This window comes from Scatophagus argus, chromosome 5, assembly GCF_020382885.2.
Source record: "Scatophagus argus isolate fScaArg1 chromosome 5, fScaArg1.pri, whole genome shotgun sequence".
NCBI classification, from domain to species: domain Eukaryota; kingdom Metazoa; phylum Chordata; class Actinopteri; family Scatophagidae; genus Scatophagus; species Scatophagus argus.
This window is the reverse complement of record NC_058497.1, coordinates 59,303-80,341: the sequence shown is the minus strand read 5'-3', so window position 1 is coordinate 80,341 and position 21,039 is coordinate 59,303. Positions and strand designations below refer to the sequence as shown.

The 21,039-nt window shown below is 40.3% G+C and overlaps 1 protein-coding gene across 4 annotated transcripts in view; it reads left to right on the top strand.

Moving 5' to 3' along the window:
- The window catches only part of ngef (neuronal guanine nucleotide exchange factor), a 60,841-nt gene that overhangs the window by 29,706 nt on the left and 10,096 nt on the right, over positions 1–21,039 (top strand). For all 4 annotated transcript variants that reach the window (XM_046388053.1, XM_046388052.1, XM_046388054.1 and 1 more), the window contains 5 exons: positions 2,434–2,594; positions 3,188–3,340; positions 18,138–18,267; positions 18,481–18,555; positions 19,202–19,291. In XM_046388053.1, coding sequence (XP_046244009.1) covers positions 2,434–2,594; positions 3,188–3,340; positions 18,138–18,267; positions 18,481–18,555; positions 19,202–19,291 — 609 coding nt within the window. The remainder of the gene's footprint in view (positions 1–2,433; positions 2,595–3,187; positions 3,341–18,137; positions 18,268–18,480; positions 18,556–19,201; positions 19,292–21,039) is intronic.

The window sequence follows — 21,039 nt, the reverse complement described above, 5'->3', positions numbered from 1 at the left end:
CTACAGTATATATCATGTATATACTTTTTATTATTTTTATAGTACTCTGTTATTTTTTATATTACTCTGTTATTTTTATATTTTGTGTCATTACTTGCTACTTTTGTATGCTTCTTTGTATTGCAACCCTGGTACAACAATTTCCTGTGGGATCAATAAAGTTCTTATCTTATCTCCTTCATTTGGCAGGTGAATTTGTGAGGTCATGCATCTTCTCAAAATAGAAAAAATAAGGTACACACTGCAGGGATCACTGCAAAGTTTCATGCAGTCTGGCAGGCTTTTGTTTTCTATGTGGAACGATTAACTATGCCTCTTATCTTGTTAATATGGGTTTTGCATTTGACATGTAATCTAGTCTTTACTCTTTAAACTTTTCTTTTGTTTCCTCTGTCACGCTGTGTGGGTTTTGGTCATGTCTTGTCTTTTGGTTTTTGAGCCACATGTTTGTCTTGTCATGTGCATTATGGTTTAGGTTTTAGGTGTTTATTGTGAAAGCGTCACTTCCTCTGTGTCTCTGTTTCGTGTATCTTTAGTTTAGTGTGTGATTTTGAGTTTTTGAAAGCATGAAAAAGACTTTTTCATACTTTTTTATTATTTTGGACCACTGCCTCTCTTGGTGACTCTGCATCAGGGTTCAGACCTCTTCACCAGCAATTCCTGACATCCTCTTTATTTTACTTTTTATTTTATATATTTATTTGCTGTTGTGTTTTTTTGTTTGTTGCTGTTGTTACTTATTGATTCAGTAAGTCACTGTCATCTTTCTTGTCTGTATACTTTATAAAAACCTTAATAAAAATGCATTGACTAAAAAAAAATGATAAGCGTGATAAGCAGCATCCAACTTTTGCAAGTTGCATGCATGTGAATCACATCACTGTAATACAGATAAATGCAGATACAGATTTTCTTTCTAGTTTTAAATCAAAAGCATTTATATAAGATCAGTTGTGGCCTAAACTTTATCAATAGGTAATTTTGCGTTAAAGAGGAACAAACTCTGCAACAAAAGTCAGTGCACAAGGGAAGATGTTTTGTATACCTACAGCTGAGTTTAGTGACAGAAAAAAACACCATGCTGATGTAAGGATAGAATGGAGTAAAAAGAACTGTGAAAGTACCTGTTTTTTTTTTGTTTGTTTTGTTTTGTTTTTTTGTTTCATTCCACAGAGAATGTCCTCACATTTTTTTAATCAGGCCCATGGTTTTGGATTTGTGCATTCAGTTACCCCATGCATTGAAAATTCAGGTGTCCACATACTTTGACCCATGCAGTATATGCTGAGCATCGGTGTTATAAACAACATTTTTCAGTTTTAAATTCAGTTACAAATTGCAAACTGTTTAAGTTTTATGCGCTATGATCTTATTTGTTAAATTAATCATTGCAGACAGCAATAGATACCGAATATCTGTGGTAGTGGAGAGGAGGACGCTGAATAAACTGTTATCCATCATGGACAATGGTCAGCACCCTCTCCATCACACAGTAGACAGACAGAGGAGCACATTCTCTCACAGGCTGCTACAGTGCTGCAGATACAGGAAATTTTTCCTGCCACATGCCATCACACTGTACAATAACAGCTAAAATTCTGGTAATAAAATACAGTCACTACACACTTTTATGCACTCGGTTCACTGCACCTTACATTTATTATATTTATTTTTTATTTATTTTATTTATATATTTTATTATATTGTTTTTTATATTGCTATTTGTATAGGTATAGGTATTACACACCACTGTGTGTAATGCTGCTGCTGCACTGTAATTTCCCAGCCTAGGATCAGTTAAAAAAAGGTATATCTATCTATCTATTAATGAACTTACCAAATACAAAATAACTACTTACACACACCAAGCGAACACAAGGTAGTTGGCAATAAGGCTTAGGTTACACAAACTTTCCATCTGTTATATAATTAGTTGAGTATAAAATCAAGACAAATTAAGTGGTGATAGAAAGGCAAAAAAAAAAAAAACACCTTTGCCTTTAGTTGTGTTAGTAGCAGAATTTGAACACAATTTGCAAACAAATGGTTTTAATTCTGTTATTGATTTTTTTTATTCTTTCTGGATGTTGATATCACATCTTCTAGTAGGCTGATGATGTATATCTTCATTATTGACATCTGCCATTGTATCTGCAGCCAGTTTTACTATAAATTGTGTTCTCTGTCTAAACTATTTTACAGAGATGCTGAGTCAACTTTATGGTCAATCAAGTAACCAAGCTTAGAGGTTTACTTTACTACTAATATTATGTTACCCTATCGAGCAGAGCTGGCTCAGTTTTCATCACATGAATAACCTTTTGAACTTCAGTCACATGACAGTAGGTGGTCATTTATGGTAGGGGGTGGGAGAGTGGTACAGCTATCCCCAGTCAGTATTAATGTGACATTATGATTTTCTTTTGTGTCTAGGCCATGTTTGAACTTGTTACCTCGGAAGCATCTTACTACAAGAGTTTGGAAATTTTAGAGACTCACTTCCTACGCAACCCTGTTTTAATCAACACTCTCAGCCAATCTGATATGCATTTTCTGTTCTCCAACATTGAGGAAGTCATGAACGCCAGTGAAAGGTAGGACAAGGTCTTGGTTAACTCAAATCAGTATATATTTTCGACACATCCCTTGGTGTCTCATCTAGGCACAAAAGGTACCCTAGTACATCTAGATGAGATGCATCTGGCTTTAACGTACCTCCAACTGCACAACATGACACAAAGCAAAGCAGATCAAGGCCCAAGAGGGGCTGAGTGGTGGGTCACATAGACAACTTTGACCTTGAGAGAAGAGTTTACATGCCCTGTGAAACCAAATATTACCAAACATCTTCTCCTAAACCTTACCATGTAATTTTTGTGCGTAAACCTAACCAAAGTTCATCTTAAGCATGTGTTAGAAAGGCTTTGTGGCAGGAAGCCTTTCCATAGGGACTAAAAGCAAAGGGTATTTTGTGCATCTGAATGAGGCATAAGGGGCACAAGACTTTATATGTTGGCCACAGGCCCCAAAGGAAATTGACCACATACAGCAAAAGGTACTTTGAGCATCTGGATGAGACACACAGGGGCATGACAAAGTGGTGGTTTGTGATGAGATGGGATGAGTATGTTTGAAGTTCCAGTCCTGCAAAGCTTTTGCTTCAGATATGGTCTCTTAATATTTTCAGGTTCTTGATGGATCTTGAGCACCGAATTGAGAAATCTATTTTGATTTCTGATGTGTGTGACATTGTTTACTATCATGCTGTGGAACACTTCAGTGTCTTCATCAAATACGTCATTAATCAGGTGTACCAGGAGAAGAACTACAGACGCATTTTGTGAGTACCTTCTTTTTTAAAAAACGTCTGTTACAATGTGACTGTCTTTTTCCATATACTAGTAGATGATGAGTCAAGTAACCATTTCTTGTTGAAGCAAATGATGACAGTGGTATTTTGGCATTGATTGTAATATAGAATATTAGGTATAGTATTTTTGGTTTTTGAAATCAGCAAATAAAAAAAGGTCTCTGCTCAGAGCAATACTGAGGCCTGCTTGCTTAAATTTGAATATAATGCATTCGTCGTCATCAGCAACATACCTGAGTTTGATGCTCCCATGCACTGTTGAGGGCAGGTACCTCCAATGGCAGACAAAAAAATTGGTCCTCTGCCAGCTACTGGAAAAACTTTTGACACCCACTGGTTGTTTCTAAATAAAATATGAAAATCACAAATTGTGTTTACTAGTTAATAAACATTTTAAAGAAGAAATCAATCTATCTATCAAATGTCATAGTTCAGCTGTTGTGAGGACATTAATAAAATTAATGAATTTATTTATTAATTGAATTAATTAATTAATTACGTCAGTGGCTGAGCTGCAATTTAGATATGTTAGTTTTATAATATAATAATTGCATCTAAAAATCAGGACTTAGTTACTCCTCTTCTCTCATGTTGTTGTGGTGTAGTCATTTTTATTTCCTGGTTCAGATGCAGGGCTTTAAAACAGCTTGGCAGTGTGTCATCACAGGTCTAAATCAGGAACACTGTTCTAATACTGATTTACCTTTCATGTGTAATTGACAGTCACTACTCTCATTACTAAATAAAATACCAACATGTATGTTTCAGCTTTGAACATGATGTGTAACTGTTGTGCACTAGTAGGGGCAATTTGGTTATTGGCAAGAAGGGTCAGTGATTATGGGAATAATCATTGAAGCAAAATCAGTGTATCCTTACACGTGAAAATCGGGGCACCACCCTGTCACCAGGGACCAATAGCCAAATTAATAAGTAGGAAATAACAGTCTCTTAAAGATGAAAGATGAAGATGAAAGATGAAAGTGACATATTTTGTCATTGGAGGGAACTCACTCCAACGAAATTCGTGCTCTGCATTTAACCCACCCAAGTGACGTGCACACACAGCAAACCCGGGGCAGTGGGCGACCGCATGCAGAGCCCGGGGAGCCGTGGGGGTTAGGTACCTTGCTCAAGGGTACCTCAGTCATGGACACCAGTACGGGGAATCGAACCAGCGATCCACCGGTTACGGGTCCGACACCCTAACCGCTGATCCACGACTGCCCCTTATGAGCACTGACTGTCATGAATCCAGCTGTTATAATAAGTACATTCACAATAACCACAGACAACGACAAGTTAAACTATAACAGGATTTATTAACCAGCAACAACCAAGTATCACTTTGCAATAAACACTATTATAATCCAAGTTTTATCCACACACATTAACTACTAACTAGGGATAACACAGGTACAGCAGCAGGGGTATATCTATACATGTATATGGGTATGCATATATACAGGAGTGTATGTGTGTGTGTGTGTGTGTGAGAAAGAGAGAGAGAGAGATGGCGGAGGGATGACGCGAGGAGCGTGTCCCTTGAAGCCAAGATGGCGGGTCATCACGTGAGTGATGTCAGCAAGAACCAAGATGGCAGCAAAGTGGCACGCAAGATGGCTTACGTGGCAAACAAAGATTACAAAGGCGAAGACCCTCAAGCGTCACATGTCTAGCGCGGAGATTCGTGATCGCATGCTCGGACCTCTACCTCATGCCCATGTAAAACTGTGAGAGAAAGAGATAAGGATAGAAGAAGAAATAAAGAAATAAAAACCTAGTAAAGATCACCACTTCAGTGCTTTTGAGTCCCACACTATCACCACACAATAGCGGAGTCAGTAAACTGAAGTTTATCTGATCACATATTGGTCTTTTAACTGGTGATGCGCAAGCTCACTGAACTGATGAGTTTGGATAATCGGTAACAAAATTAAACGAGTGTGGCACTTACAAGTGAAAAATCATACACTAACAATTCTATTTTAATAATGCCCCTGCCCAGACATAAGTCTCTTTGCTCCGATCCTTCGGAGTTGGAAAATTAATAGTCCGCTTAATGTTCGCAGAGCTGTCCTCAACGGGGTGCTGACGGTCCGTTATCTCACTCCTCAAGCGATGCAGAGTATTAATGTGTCCCTCGGCAGCGGGGAAAATCACTGGTGAAGAAAAAAAACTAACTCTGTTTCGTCCTTAACAAAGTTGGCGTGCGGTCCTTGTTAATGTGAGATCAGCTGATTCCCAGCGATTCACGTTGGAAAAAGGAAAAAAAGAAAAAGGAAAAGTTACAGAACCGACAGTCACTCTAGTTCAGGTCTCATGGGGTACATATAGGCCTCTCTATTGTTCTCCTTAGCACATGGCTAGAGAACCCAACAGTAACCCTCAATAATTTGTCACTGTTTTTTTCTCTATGTACCCTACAGTACACACAATGAAATACATTCATGTAGTTGGATGTGGTGGAAGTTGTTCACAAATGCACTTTTCTGGCGGTCTTGTCAACTGTCGCTAGTTCTGACACAACTGCTAACCAAGGAGCTGGGTTACAGGAAAACTACCCACCTTTTTCCACTTTTGATCCTAATTAAGTTTAAAATAGTCACTGTGTCACAAGACTGGTAATGGTAACTGGTAATGACTCATGATTCATTACTGATTTATCATACTGAATAGTCACAAAGTAGTCACACATTATTTCATTATGAAGATAAGTACCTGAAGCGTTTTTACTGAAAGTTCACAAATAGTTTCTTAATCTTGTTATGATCGGCTCAAAGTCACAGCACATTAAGGGAAAATGATACTAGATCTGATGCAAGAAAAGCATATTTATTTACAACAAAAGATGGTTAACACAAACAAAGGCTGGGATCCTGTGCCAGGGAGATGAGAGAGAGGGCGGAGAAAAGAGCCACTTATATAGGCCGCACCCACAGCTTGATGCAGGTGCCCTGCATCATCTCTCAGGAAACTGCACCTAGAACACAGACAGACACACATACAAGGGACAGCAAAATATACAATGGCACATAACAATCTGAAGAAATATTTTAATCATAAACAGTGATGCTGACACCTTAAATGTTCACTGCCACAGACCTTGCTTTGAAACAAACCCTAGAAGGCCCAATTGCCATTTGTTTGGACAGTCTGCCTGCTCCTCCCCCAAGGTATATCTCCCAATCCCCAGCACAAATGCTGTCCAACTTTTTCCTTTTTGTATGAAAATATACATATAACAAAATACTACTCTAAAAATGCATGCACATCAAATACGTGTATTTGAAATCAGTACGACAAAACAATCGTGATAAAAGTTGGGCTGGGTGAGTTAACGCATTAACTTACTAGAGATGGGCAAGTTAGTACGTTATCAATTATTTTAGCAACTGTTAGTTAGCTAGCAAGCAATGGACTTTAAAAATAATAATTATAATAAAAAAACTGAATTAATGCACGATAAAATAATTGTGGGTGTTAATTAATGTGTTAACACAATAACGTGTTACCTTGCCCAGCCTTAGATAAAAGCAAAACCTTAAACATCATTCAGTAAAACTAGGTAAAATGTATTTACTGTTTTTGCTGAATGTGTCATACTCTGCTAACATGTAAATATAAACATCTCATAAGTGCACACGACATAAGGAGCATTTTGTTTGGCTACCTAAATAGGTAAATAATGGAGTACTTTCTTAAAAGTTCACTAGAATATTACAAATCACAGTGTACCACCATAACACACCTGGAAGAGTAACATTAGGAGGGGGCACAGTAAATACACACATTTGAGAGCTCTCTCACAGTCTCCCACAGCAAATCAGAAAATATGCAATTGAGGGAAATCTCCAACAGATATCACCAAAGTAGCAGCTGCTTTTGTTGACTGAAACCAATGGCAAAACACGGAAATATGCTGACAGTGAATTCATTTTATGTCAACAGTAAATAACTGCTAGCTTAACCTGTGCTTGTGACAAATACCAATAAACAGGGAGTTGCATTTTTTAATGGAATATAAACCACATTTTCAATGAGCTGCTTTTATATTCAAAGCTTGATGATCTACATTGAGTACAATAAAAAAAAGTCTAAGAATCTCAGTAGTTAGGCTATAATCACGGCAATGCTTAAGAGAGAAGTATATATTTATATAGAAAATATTATTATTATTAATGGGCTATAATGTCTAGTATAGTATATGATAATAGTATACTAATAGTATATGTACATATATATATATATATATATATATATATATATATATATATATATATATATATATATATATAGTAGTATAGTATAGTAGACTATAGTGGAAAATATTGTAAACTACAATAAGAAGAGTAAATAAAATAGTGAGTTAGTTTTTTACAAAGCACTAAAAGGCACTAAAATGATGAACTACTAACTATGAAGGAATGAAAATAATAAAGAATAAAACTATATGAATAAAGATTAAAAAATAAATAAATAAATAAAAGTCTGTGAAAATTAGTTTTAAGAAGAGATTTACATGAAATTACTGGTCATGCAAGCCTTATTTCCTCAGGCAGACTGCTCCAAAGCCATGGGGCCCTAATGACAAAAGTTCAGTTACCTTTAGATTTAAACCTCACAACAGTTTGAAAAGTCACACCAGGGGATCTGAGCTGGCTCATATGACGTCAGCAATTCTGTTATGTAGCTTGGGGCCAGTCCCAGACAAGCTTCAACAAAGATCAATAAAATCTTAAAATCAGATTTAAACCTGTGCTATGCAGGTCTCTAAAACCATTTTCTAAAGAGCTATTAATAATCAGTAAAACACTGGGCCCAACTGTGTCATGAACCTCTCCAAGAAAAAAGGCGGATATAAAATCAAGGCTGCATGTAGTTGATTTCATGTTAACTATACTTCAGATAAAAAGGACAGGGATATACATTAGGGAGGTACATTGCCAAAACTACTATGAACATCCCTGTTGACATGTAAAACGCTGTCTGTGGGGGTAATTTGTTGCCTAATGTGCCTCACTTTGTTGATTAAAAAATGTTAAAACATCTCCATGTCCATATCATGTCTCCATGAGGTATCAATGTATTGACAAGAAGAGGGGAGTCAATAAAATGCAGCAGTTAGGACTATTTGAAATTACATTAGAAAAGAACAACAACAACTGCCTTTTGATGGTTTTTCATTGCATCTTTCCATAGCTCATAAAATAAATGTTAACCACTTTTTCTTCAATTTTCTTTCCTTTCTGATGCAGCCTCTTGTTAATTCCTGGGTGGCTTTGTTTAACCAGGGCAGTCGTGGCTTGTCTGACCTTTTGACTCTGTAAGGGGTTACAAAGTCCAGGACAGTCCGATAAGTTTCATTAGAATGGGAGACTCTTCTGTGTTCAAAACACTCGATATAAAATGTCTACACACCCTTGTTAAAATGGCAGGTTTTTGAGGAATAATCAGAGCGAGATCAATCCCTTCAGAATGGTTTCCACCTTTAATGTGATTTACAATCTGTGCAACTCAGTTAAAAACAAACTGAAATTGTTTAGTGGGAAAATATTAAAAATGAAAAAACTAGAATAATGTGGCTGTATTAGTGCAGATGCAATTTAAGATAAGAGTCTTTATTGTCATTGTGCAGTGTACATTAGCACAACGAAATTGGGGCACAGTTCTCCTCTCGGTGCAAAAGTATCAAATCAAGTAGTAAGTAACTAACTAAGCGAGGCATAAATAACTAACTAAGCAAAAATTGCTTCTTACAGCAAAAGCCATGGTCAGCAAAGAGCTCACAAAGCATCAGGGGGATCTCATTGTTGGCAGGCATCAGTTGGGAGATCAGAATCAGAATCAGAAAAGACTTTGTTGCCATGTAAGTGAAGAGGTTTCACATTACTAGGAATTTGTCTGGGTGATTGGTGCATACATAGAACGTAACAAGTAACATATAATTGAAGAAATAAAATAAAAATAAAAATAAAATAGAATAAGGTAACACAAAATAAAATAAGTGAAATAAATATTTTTCTGGAGGTAGTCCAAAAGTGAGGTAGTGCAGGGTGGAGTATAGTGCAAGTGGGTGAGGTAAACAGTGCAAATGAACAGCAGGTGGACAGTGAATGAGCAAAATCAATTGCTAAGGTGCAGGGCAGCATGTTAGTCAGTTGGTGTTCAGATGTTAAGATATGGTACAAAAGATCAAAAGATCCCAGTCTATTCCAGTCTAAAACAGAGTATTTCAACAAATTATTCAAAAGACTAAGCCATTGAGCCAGTGAGACCGTGTTGTCAGTACAAAAAGCCAACCTAACTAAGGTGAATCCAAATCAGAAAGCCAAAAACAGGAAACTTCAGCCAAACTTGAAACAGAGCTGGACGAGGAAAAATTGACGGAGGGAGGAAGATGGAACTGGGGCAGAAGAAACAGAGAGTTAGCAATAAAACAGATTTAAAAAAGCATGGATCACTAGGAGAAGAGAGCCTGAAGCGGTGGAGTGGAGGGATCACTGCAGGCAGGATGTGGAGTTAACTGGGGATGAATGAGTGGCAGGTGTGCAGGTGGAGAGGTGGGAAGATAACACAGACTCTGTTCACAGACAGACAGGGAGAGAGAATACAGAAACAAGCCAACACACTAGGGAGAGGGGAGAAGAGAGAAGCACGAGACGAAGAGAGACAGGAGAAAAACCAAAACCAAAACAAAATAACCATGTTATTGTAAGTTCCCCCCCACCCCCGCACCCCCACCAACCACCAACGTCTCCAGGGAGAGAGAGAGTCACTAATCAATAAAGTGAGCAAGGTAGCAGAAATTAACTAAAACCAAATCACTGAAAAATTAGAGAGAAAGTCACTGAAACGAAAACAGTAAGTGTTTGAGCTGAACAGCTGGGTTCAAAAGAACAGTAGGGTGTCAGGATGAGTCAGGTAAGGAAGGCTGAACCCCGATGCAGAGTCACAATTAGAGGCAGAGGTTCAAAACAATAGTCTTTTATTGCTTTCAAAAACTCAAATTCACACATTTACTGTGGCAAAAGCACCAGAAAACTGTGGTGACCAATCATGGCATGGCGAGACGAGAAATTCCTGGCATGAAGACATGGCAATCCCTGGCATGAAGACAAAAAGCATGGAGACAAAAACATAACATCCAGACATAAACAATGAACTGACAAATGTGACCGGGAAGACAAGGACTAAATAGACAGCTGATGGCCCTGAGGCACCCGACTCTCTTGGCCGGAGAGAGACCCACCATATTATTTGCAGAGGGAGTTTACCAGTGTTATCGCGGTCACAGTCTACAATCCTCCATCTGGAAACGCAGAAGCAGCGTTGTGACACCATCCACACTGTGACTGTGGGATTACATACAAAACACCCCGGGGCCTTCATCCTCATCACAGGTGACTTTAACCATGTCTCCCTCTCATCCACACTCCCAACCTTCTACCAGTTTGTAACATACGCCACACGTGAAAATAATCTTTGGACCTGCTGTACACAAATGTTAAGGATGCGTACAGCTCCACTGCTCTACCACCACTGGGCAGGTCAGACCACAACCTAGTCCTGCTCTCACCATTATGCGAGCCTGTGGTTCAGCAGCACCCAATCACAGTGAGGACAGTGAGGAAATGGTCTCCTGAGGCCATGGAAACACTGCGTGGAGTGCTCGAGGCCACAGACTGGGATGCTGTGTACGAGCCACATGGTGAGGACATTGCTTGCCTGACTGACTGTGTCTCTGAGTACATTGGGTTCTGCATTGACAATACCATCCCCACTAAAGAAGTCCGCTGCTACCCAAACAACAAACCATGGGTAACCAGCGACCTGAAGGACCTTCTCAATGAGAAGAAGAGGGCCTTTAGATCAGGGGACCATGCAGAACTCAAGCAGGTACAAAGGTAGCTCAAACGCGGCATCAGGGAGAGCAGGGACAAATACAGAAGAAAACTGGAACACAAACTGGAGGAGAACAATACCAGGGACGTCTGAAAGTGACATATTTTGTCATTGGAGGGAACTCACTCCAACGAAATTTGTGCTCTGCATTTAACCCACCCAAGTGACGTGCACACACACACAGCAAACCCGGGGCAGTGGGCGACCGCGTGCAGCGCCCGGGGAGCAGTGGGGGTTAGGTACCTTGCTCAAGGGTACCTCAGCCATGGACACCGGTACGGGGAATCGAACCAGCGATCCACCGGTTACGGGTCCGACACTCTAACCGCTGATCCACGACTGTCTGGAGTGGGATGAGAGAGATCTGACTTCCAGAGGAGAGATGCAGTTGAGGAGAATGAACAACGTGCTAACGAGTTGAACATGTTCTTCAATAGGTTCACCTCCAACTCGTCCTCCCCCTGCAGCCCCTGTACTGCTTCTACTGCCTCTCCAAACAACATACTGTCACCCCCCCCCCCCCCACCCCCCCCACTGTACCACCAAGTATACCAGACTGCTATGACAACCTAATTTCCCCTTGGGGATGAATAAAGTCATCTATCTATCTATCGATCTATCTAGACAGGACAATATGACACAGGTTCAACACATTAGGGAGGGGAAAGCAATCAGGATAAACTAAACCAAAGCTACATGAAAGAGAGACACACAAAGACATGTCGTGACAGAATCCCCCCCTCAAGGGACAGATTCCAGATGTCCCTTCATAAATAACCAAAATTGCTCAGTCCAAGAACACCCAGCTTGGGTGGGTGGAGGGGGCTGGCACCAGCAGTTCAACACCCAGGTACCTACCTGACGAGACGTGGCATGGAGGCCTGACGTGGCGACCTGACAAGACGTGGCATGGAGGCCTGACGTGGCGACCTGATGAGACGTGGCACAGAGGTCTGGTGAGACATGGCGTCCTGGCAAGGCTTGGCGAGAAGGTCTGCTGTGATGAGGGAATACTGTGGTAAAGAAGGCTGAACCCCAATGCAGAGTCACAAGGAGAGGCAGAGGTCCAAAACAATAGTCTCTTTTTTGCTTTCAGAAACTCAAATTCACACACTTACTGTGCCAAAAGAACCAGAAAACTGTGGTGACCAATCATGGTATGGCGGGACAAGAAATTCCTGGCATGACGACAAAATGCATGGAGACAAAAAACATAGCATCCAGACATAAGCAACAAACTGACAAACATGAACGAGAAGACAAGGACTAAATAGACAAGACAATATGACACAGGTGCAATGCATTAGGGAGGAGAAAGCAATCAGGATAAACTAAAGCAAAGCTACATGAAAGAGAGAGACACAGGGGAAGTGAACTACAAAATAAAACAGGACATGGCAAAAACCTGGAACATAGTACATGGAAACACATGGCAAGACAACCATGAAACATGACATCCATCCATTCATCCATTTTCTATACCGCTTATCCGTCAGGGTCGCGGGGGAGCTGGAGCCTATCCCAGCTGACTACGGGCGAGAGGCGGGGTACACCCTGGACTGGTCGCCAGTCAATCGCAGGGCCAACACACAAAGACAAACAACCACACACTCTCACACTCACACCTAGGGGCAATTTAGAGTAGCCAATTAACCTAATGTGCATGTTTTTGGTATTGTGGGAGGAAGCCGGAGTACCCGGAGAAAACCCACGCAGGCACAGGGAGAACATGCAAACTCCACATAGAAGGGCCCAGACCGGGATTCGAACCTGGAGGCGACAGTGCTAACCACTGCACCACCGTGCCGCCCTTTGAAACATGACATGTAGACTGGAAATCAAATTTATATTTTTACATATATATATATATTCTTGAAAAGACAAGACACAACCAAAAACACGGCGTGACACAGTATTTCTTGTTACAGTGGAAAATAAAGAAAAGTGAGCATGGTTAAACTATGGAATGTTTATCCAACTGTTTTTCCCTGGGGATGGGGATGTTTCTGTCTCAGTGTAATCATGGTTTGAAATGGACCGGGATGTCATGGTTATTGAAAATTCTTTTTAGTTTTTCTGATAATCCTGATACTGAGAAGTATTATGAAGATACTGTGAGAAGTAGGCTTTTTGGTGTCAGCTTCTACTGTCTGCATCTCAGCCAATCTTTCTCCAGACCACATCTGCGATTTATTAGACCTTTGCCTGAACACTACGTACTTTCAGTATAAGGAGAATTTTTACAGGCAGAAGCATGGCTGTGCCATTGGATCACCTGTGTCTCCCATTGTGGCCAACCTGTATATGGAAGAGGTGGAAAGAATAGCTTTGAGGTCCTTTCCTGGAACACCTCCCTCCCACTGGTTCAGATATGTGGATGACACTTGGGTCAAGATCAAGACCCAGGAAGTGCAACGTTTCACAGATCACATCAACTCAGTGGACCACTACATCAAGTTCACACAGGAGAACACCAGTGAAAACAATCTAGCCTGTACTGTTCACATTGAGGAAGACAGAAGCCTTAATGTGGAAATATACAGGAAACCCACCCACACAGACCAATACCTACTGTTTGACTCACACCATCCACTGGAACACAAGATGAGAGTCATCAGAACCCTGCATCACAGAGCTGAGACAGTCCCCACCAGCTCAGCAGGACAGGTGAAGGAACAACAAGACCTCAGGTCAGCCCTAAAAACATGTGGCTATCCCAACTGGGCACTCACCAAAGCCACAAAAAGAAGACCCAGTAACAATAAAAAGGACAACAGGAAGAAGAGCAACATTGTCATTCCTTACGTATCAGGATTATCAGAAAAACTAAAAAGAATGTTCAATAACCATGACATCCCGGTCCACTTCATACCCATGATTACACTGAGACAGAAACTGGTCCATCCCAAGGACAAAATCCCCAGGGAAAAACAGAGCAATATCATATATGCAGTCCAGTGCAGTGAAGAATGCTCTGATCTTTACATTGGTGAAACAAAACAACCACTCCACAGAAGAATGGCACAACACAGGAGAGCCACCTCCACAGGACAAGACTCAGCAGTCCACTTACACCTCAAGGAAAAAGGACATTCCTTTGATGACAACAATGTCCACATTCTTGACAGAGAGGACAGGTGGTACGAAAGAGGGGTCAAGGAAGCCATCTATGTTAAGTTGGAAAAACCTTCACTCAACAGAGGTGGTGGACTTAGACATCACCTCTCTTGCACTTACAATGCTGTCCTCCCATCCACACCTAGGAAGTTTCACCCCAATTCACACGAAAGCCATAACAACAATAGGTCATTAATCGGTCATACCCGAACTCATTAACATTCTCACAGCCATTAGCCAGTCGTTAGACACAGGGGGCCAATCACTGTCCATCCAACTACATAGACTAATCTGCAGGACTATCAGATCCTTTGTTTTAGCTAGTTTCACTTAGTCACTCCCACCGAGGGGTATATATTGGTTCCTCACCAGTCAGTTTTCAGAACTGATGAAGCTGCTTGGATTAGCAGCGAAACATCTTCAAGCCTATCTACACAGTCCAGACGCCTTGCTTTAACTCTTTCAGTGAATATGACCTGAATGACTGAGAATCTCCACAGATATGTACTCAGTCTCATTGCCAGGTGTAAATGCAGTGGAGCCAGCACACAGCATATGACGTACCTGACTGTTTATCCAAGGATTCTGGTTGGGAAACCTCCTGACTTGTATGGTGGGCACGATATTATCCACACAAGTGCTAATGTACCCAGTCACATAGTCAGCATTATCCTGTACACTGACAGAAGAGTCCTCTAGAGTGGCCCTGGAGGACCTCCAGAGCACATCTAACCCATTTAACCCATCAACCAGTCTGTAGCAGTAAAATAATCCTGCAGTGTGCCCTCACTCTCAGAATCAGAATCAGAAAGACTTTATTGCCATTGTAAGTGAAGAGGTTTCACATTACTAGGAATTTGTCTTGGTGATTGGTCAGTGCTTGACCTGTTTGGCGACTGGATTCAATTGCTTGAGTCTTTGTCTGTAGGTCTGTGTGTCACCTCTTTAGAAGTTTCAGTGCCCTGTCTACAGCCTTCCAACAAGTGTCCATGTTGAAAGAAGGACCTCTCTTGTCTTCTTTCCTCTAAGGCTGAGCCAATTGCAACTGAGCCCTCTGATAAGTGATGTTTCATGTAATCAGTGAAATCATAAATTCAACAATATGCAGTTTTTGTGTTTTATGAGACCTCAACTTTTATTAAATACATTTATATGCAGTAAATTAGTGTATAGCAGGGACTAAAGCACTATAATTTGTATACTGTCATGGTTTGGAGCTTCAGTTTAGTTTCCTTTTTCATTTTGTAGTTTTCTTCTCTTGTGTTTTGTTTACCTTTACCTTTTTCCTTCTTTGGGTATTTCCTTGTGTTGCTGATTTAAAGACACAGTTTGCCTGTTTCTGTTCCTTTATAGTATGTTTATTAATGTATCTTTAGTTCATTTTACCCTTTTTGTCCTGTCTGCATTTTTAGTCCTCCATTTTAAGTTCTTTGAAGTGAAATTTTAAGTTTAACAACCATAACATATAGTGCTTCTGTTACTCAAAAGTGGCAATATTTTGAGTTACAATATAGCCTTTATATACATGTGCTTAGAAAAACGTGTATTAATTTCATCATAATTTTCATCATTTTCTGTGATATTGTTCACAACTAAATGTTGTTGTTCTATTATGTTTTCCAGCTAATAAGGTTCTAACTGCCTATGCTATAAGCTTATGCTTTAAGTGAACCAAGAGCTTAAGGGATACTTAAGCCAGTTTGATCTTTCTCTATGGATGATCAGTGGTGTGTGTTTGTTTGTGTGTGTGTGCATGTGTGTCTATGAATGCATACCCCTGTAGTTGTGGGGACAGTCTGTTTACAAAAACACGTTGTGAGGACTCACCTTACTCCCACCTTACTATTGGGGACAAAATGCAAGTCTGCACATAGTAAATCATTAAATATTAGGGTGAAGACTTCCTTTAAAGTTGGGCAAGTATTGTTTATTGTTATGGTTACATTACACTTACATTCAGGAAATGAATGTAAGTGTATGTAATGTCCCCAAAAGTGATGGAAACAGGACTCTGTGTGCATACAGTGGTGGTCAAAAGTTTACATACACTTGTAAAGAACATAATGTCATGGCTGTCTTGAGTTTCCAGTTATTTCAACAACTCTGATTTTTCTCTGATATAGTGATTGGAACAGATCCTTCTTTATCACAAAAAACATTCATGAAGTTTGATTCTTTTATGACTTTATTATGGGTAAACTGAAAATGTGACGAAATCAGCTGGGTCAAAAATATACATACAGCAATGCTAATATTTGGTTACATGTCCTTTGGCCATTTTTACTTCAATTAGGCGCTTTTGGTAGCCATCCACAAGCTTCTGGCAAGTTTCTGGTTGAATCTTTGACCACTCCTCTTGACAGAATTGGTGCAGTTCAGTGAAATTTGTTGGCTTTCTGACATGGACTTGTTTCTTCAGCATTATCCACATGTTCTCAATGGGATTTAAGTCAGGACTTTGGGAAGGCCATTCTAAAACCTTAATTCTAGCCTGATTTAGCCATTCCATTACCACTTTTGATGTGTGTTTGGGGTCATTGTCCTGTTGGAACACCCAACTGCGCCCAAGACCCAACCTTCGGGCTGATGACTTCAGGTTTTCTTGAAGAATTTGAAGGTAATCCTCCTTCTTCATTGTCCCATTGACTCTCTGTAAAGCACCAGTTCCATTGGCAGCAAAACAGGCCCACAGCATAATACTACCACCACCGTGCTTGATGGTAGGCATGGTGTTCTTGGGGTTAAAGGCCTCACCTTTTCTCCTCCAACCATATTGCTGGGCATTGTGGCCAAACAGCTCAATTTTTGTTTCATCTGACCACAGAACTTTCCTCCAGAAGGTCTTATCTTTGTCCATGTGATCAGCAGCAAACTTTAGTCGAGCCTTAAGGTGCCGCTTTTGGAGCAAGGGCTTCCTTCTTGCACGGCAACCTCTCAGTCCATGGCGATGCAAAACACGCTTGACTGTGGACACTGACACCTGTGTTCCAGCAGCTTCTAATTCTTGGCAGATCTGCTTTTTGGTGCTCCTGGGTTGACTCTTCACCCTCCTGACCAGTTTTCTCTCAGCAGCAGGTGACAGCTTGCGGTTTCTTCCTGATCGTGGCAGTGACAAAACAGTGCCATGCACTTTATACTTACAAACAATTGTTTGCACTGTTGCTCTTGGAACCTGCAGCTGCTTTGAAATGGCTCCAAGTGACTTTCCTGACTTGTTCAAGTCAATGATTCTCTTTTTCAAATCTGTGCTGAGCTCCTTTGACTTTCCCATTGTAGCGTTTGTGGGTGTTTTTATCCAATGAGCCCTTTTTAAATGGCCTCAGAGAAGTCACCAGCTGTAGTCACTCATAATCACTCACAAGAAGTTAAGAGGTCATGCTATGAAGCTCATGTCATTGACACAACTTTCTAAGTCTCCAAAATTGCTCATTCATGTTGCTGTATGTATATTTTTGACCCAGCTGATTTCGTCACATTTTCAGTTTACCCATAATAAAGTCATAAAAGAATCAAACTTCATGAATGTTTTTTGTGACAAAGAAGGATCTGTTCCAATCACTATATCAGAGAAAAATCAGAGTTGTTGAAATAACTGGAAACTCAAGACAGCCATGACATTATGTTCTTTACAAGTGTATGTAAACTTTTGACCACCACTGTATGTGTGTGAGTGTAATGTAGTTGTATGATGAACTAAGGACTGTGTTGTTAACATAACATATACATAACATGACTGTTCGTACAGAGAGGGAAACCAGGCATTTCGGGAAGCCATGGTTGCACTTGAGAACCATCCACGTGTCAGGGGCCTGTCCTTCACGTCATTCCTAATCCTTCCTTTCCAAAGAATCACAAGGCTCAAGTTGCTAGTACAAGTGAGTGTGCCAACGTGACTTACTAAAATGGCAAGATTTAGGAGTGGTTGATATATTTTTATTATTTTTAGAACTGAATATTTATATATTTTGTAAAGTATAAACATGCAGTGACAAATAAGGATTTGGTACCAGTGTAGAGGCTTCTTCTTAAGGCTTTCTGTTTTTTGTTTTTGTGTTTTTTGTGTTTTTTTGGATTCTTTCCTCACGCAGAATATCCTGAAAAAGGCAGAAGAAAACTCAGAGAGGGAAGCCAGTGCTATAAAAGCACATCAGCAACTTGAGCAGGTGAGCATCATTGGAGGGGCTAGGCTCAGGTTGGGCTCATAACAGTAGTGAGGCAATTGTAAGTATGGTCTTGATATGATTATAGGACAATCAACATTATTTACACACTGCATTGGCTAATCTGATACATGCAAGCACACAGCCCTACAGTGATGATAATGGTACATTATACTGAGTAGTCACAAAGTATCCCCTACGTCATGATTAAGACAGGTAGCTGCTGAGTTTTTACTGGAAGTTCACAGCTAGTTCCTTAATAACAACAACAGAATTGTCAGTCTTATCTATCACTTTACCTGAGGGGGCGCAAAAAAGTTACTGATTATTAAATAATCAGTAATTAATGAGTCAGTACTTGTTTTGTGTCACTAATTGGCTGTTTCAGAGTTAAACAGGAACTACTTATTAAGTGGTCAATATGAACAATTCAAAGGCATTCATGAACTAATCATTATCCAGTGATTAATTAATATAAGATCATCCAATCTGTAGATCATAATTCATAACTGTAACTCATCAGCTAATCAAGTTGTTCCTGATTAGTTCTTGATTCACTTTTTAATTAACTAATCACTAACTACTCTTTACAATTTGATTGTGAATTACTCCATAATGGTTCATTGGTGTATATTTGTGTCTTCTTCAGATTGTGAAAGAGTGTAATGAGGGGGTGCGAAAAATGAGTCGCACTGAGGAGCTTATCAGCATTGAGAAAACACTGGAGTTTAAATCCAAGGTAAACTCAGTCTTATTGTATTGCATTTTAAGCTTTAATGAACTCACACACACTCCTGTTTTCATGGCACATTGTAAATTTTGGGAACTTTCTCCCATAAGAAAACCTTTATATATTTTTTTTACCTCTATATTTTTGATCATCCTGGTTTTCTGTTTGCCTTCATCCATTTCATAATATGATGCATTGCTCATGTGGCTGTGATAAAGCAGGAGGAGAGGGTCAGGACTAACTGTTAGTAAATATAAAATGGATTAAGGGGATTTGCTCAGATTATAGCTATGTCCAAATTTAGAGATTATTTACTGCACCCTAATTATTCCCACTTGTGCCTTGTTATCTCCTGTCTGTCAACCTGTGCTTCACTAGTGTCTGGTGCCAGTTCGTTATGTGCTCTGTAGTCATAGGTTCCAGCAATCTTGAGCACCCACTTTCTCGTTTGTTTATTGGATTTTGCTTTTGCCTTACCATTTAGATTTGGTTGCTTGTCTTGACTGCCTTCCTGTGTACTGAATCTCTGCCTCCCCGTTAAAGTGACTTTCAAGCCCTGTTTCTGAGTATCTTACCTCTTACTTTATGCCATACTTTCCCAGGAACAGCTTCATTACAAGAAAAAGCTCACAGTTGTTTGCATGAAGCATAAATGCTCCCACCTGGATGCTGGATCCAGCAACATGCGCCGGAAGTGCTGAGAAAAGATTGAGCACAAGAGCTTCGGGGGAGAGGGCGAGTTAGTACTGTACCGGTGATGGGACATGATGAGTGAGTCCCCTTGCTCTGAAAGCTTGGTGTCTAAGGATCTACCCCAGCAATCTAAACCTATAGCAGCATAACTAGGGGTTGGTCCAGGCAGAGCCTGAACAGTCCTAACTGTAGGCTTTGTCAAAAAGGAGGGCTACTCCTTAAGTAGGCTTAAGTCTACTCTTAAACATATAGAGGGTGTTTGATCCCTGAACTGAGGCTGGTAATTGGTTCCAAAGAAGAGGAGCTTGAAGGCCCTGACTCCATATCTATATCTGGAGATTCCAGTAAGTCCAGTAAATCTAAGGAACTCAGCACCCTAGAGGGCTGATATGGTTCAATGAGATCAGTGATATATGATGGTGCCAGACCATGACCGGCTTTGTAGGTTGGGAGGAGGATCTTAAATTCTACTCTAAATTTTACTGGGAGCCAATGTAAAGAGGCCAGCACAGGTGAAATGTGGTCACTCCTCTTAGTCTTAGTCAGAACACGAGCTGCAGAGCTCTGAATGAGCTGCAGAGTCCTGAGGGATTTTTTAGGGCATCCTGACAAAAGAGAGTTGCCGTAATCCAGCCTGGAGGTAACAAAGGCATGGCTGAGCTTCGCAGCAGCATCTAAGGAAAGGACATGCCCGATTTTTGCAATGTTGCGAAGGTGGAAGTACGCAGTCCTCGAGATTTGTTTTATGTGCGTGTTGAAAGACAAGTCCTGATCAAAGCTAACACCCAGGTTCTTTACAATGGTGCTAGAGGCAGGAGATAGTCTGTTATGAAAGGCTATATCATTACCTAAAGATTGTTTAAGATGTTTTGGACCAACTAGTAGAAGCTCAGTGTTGTCTGAGTTTAATAGAAGAAAGTTATGGGTCATCCAGGACTTAATATCTGCAACACAGGATTGCAGTTGTCTTAGCTGATTGCTTTCATCTGGCTTCATTGATAAATACAATTGAGTGTTGTAAGCATAACAGTGGAAATTTATGTGCTTTCTGATCACATTGTGGG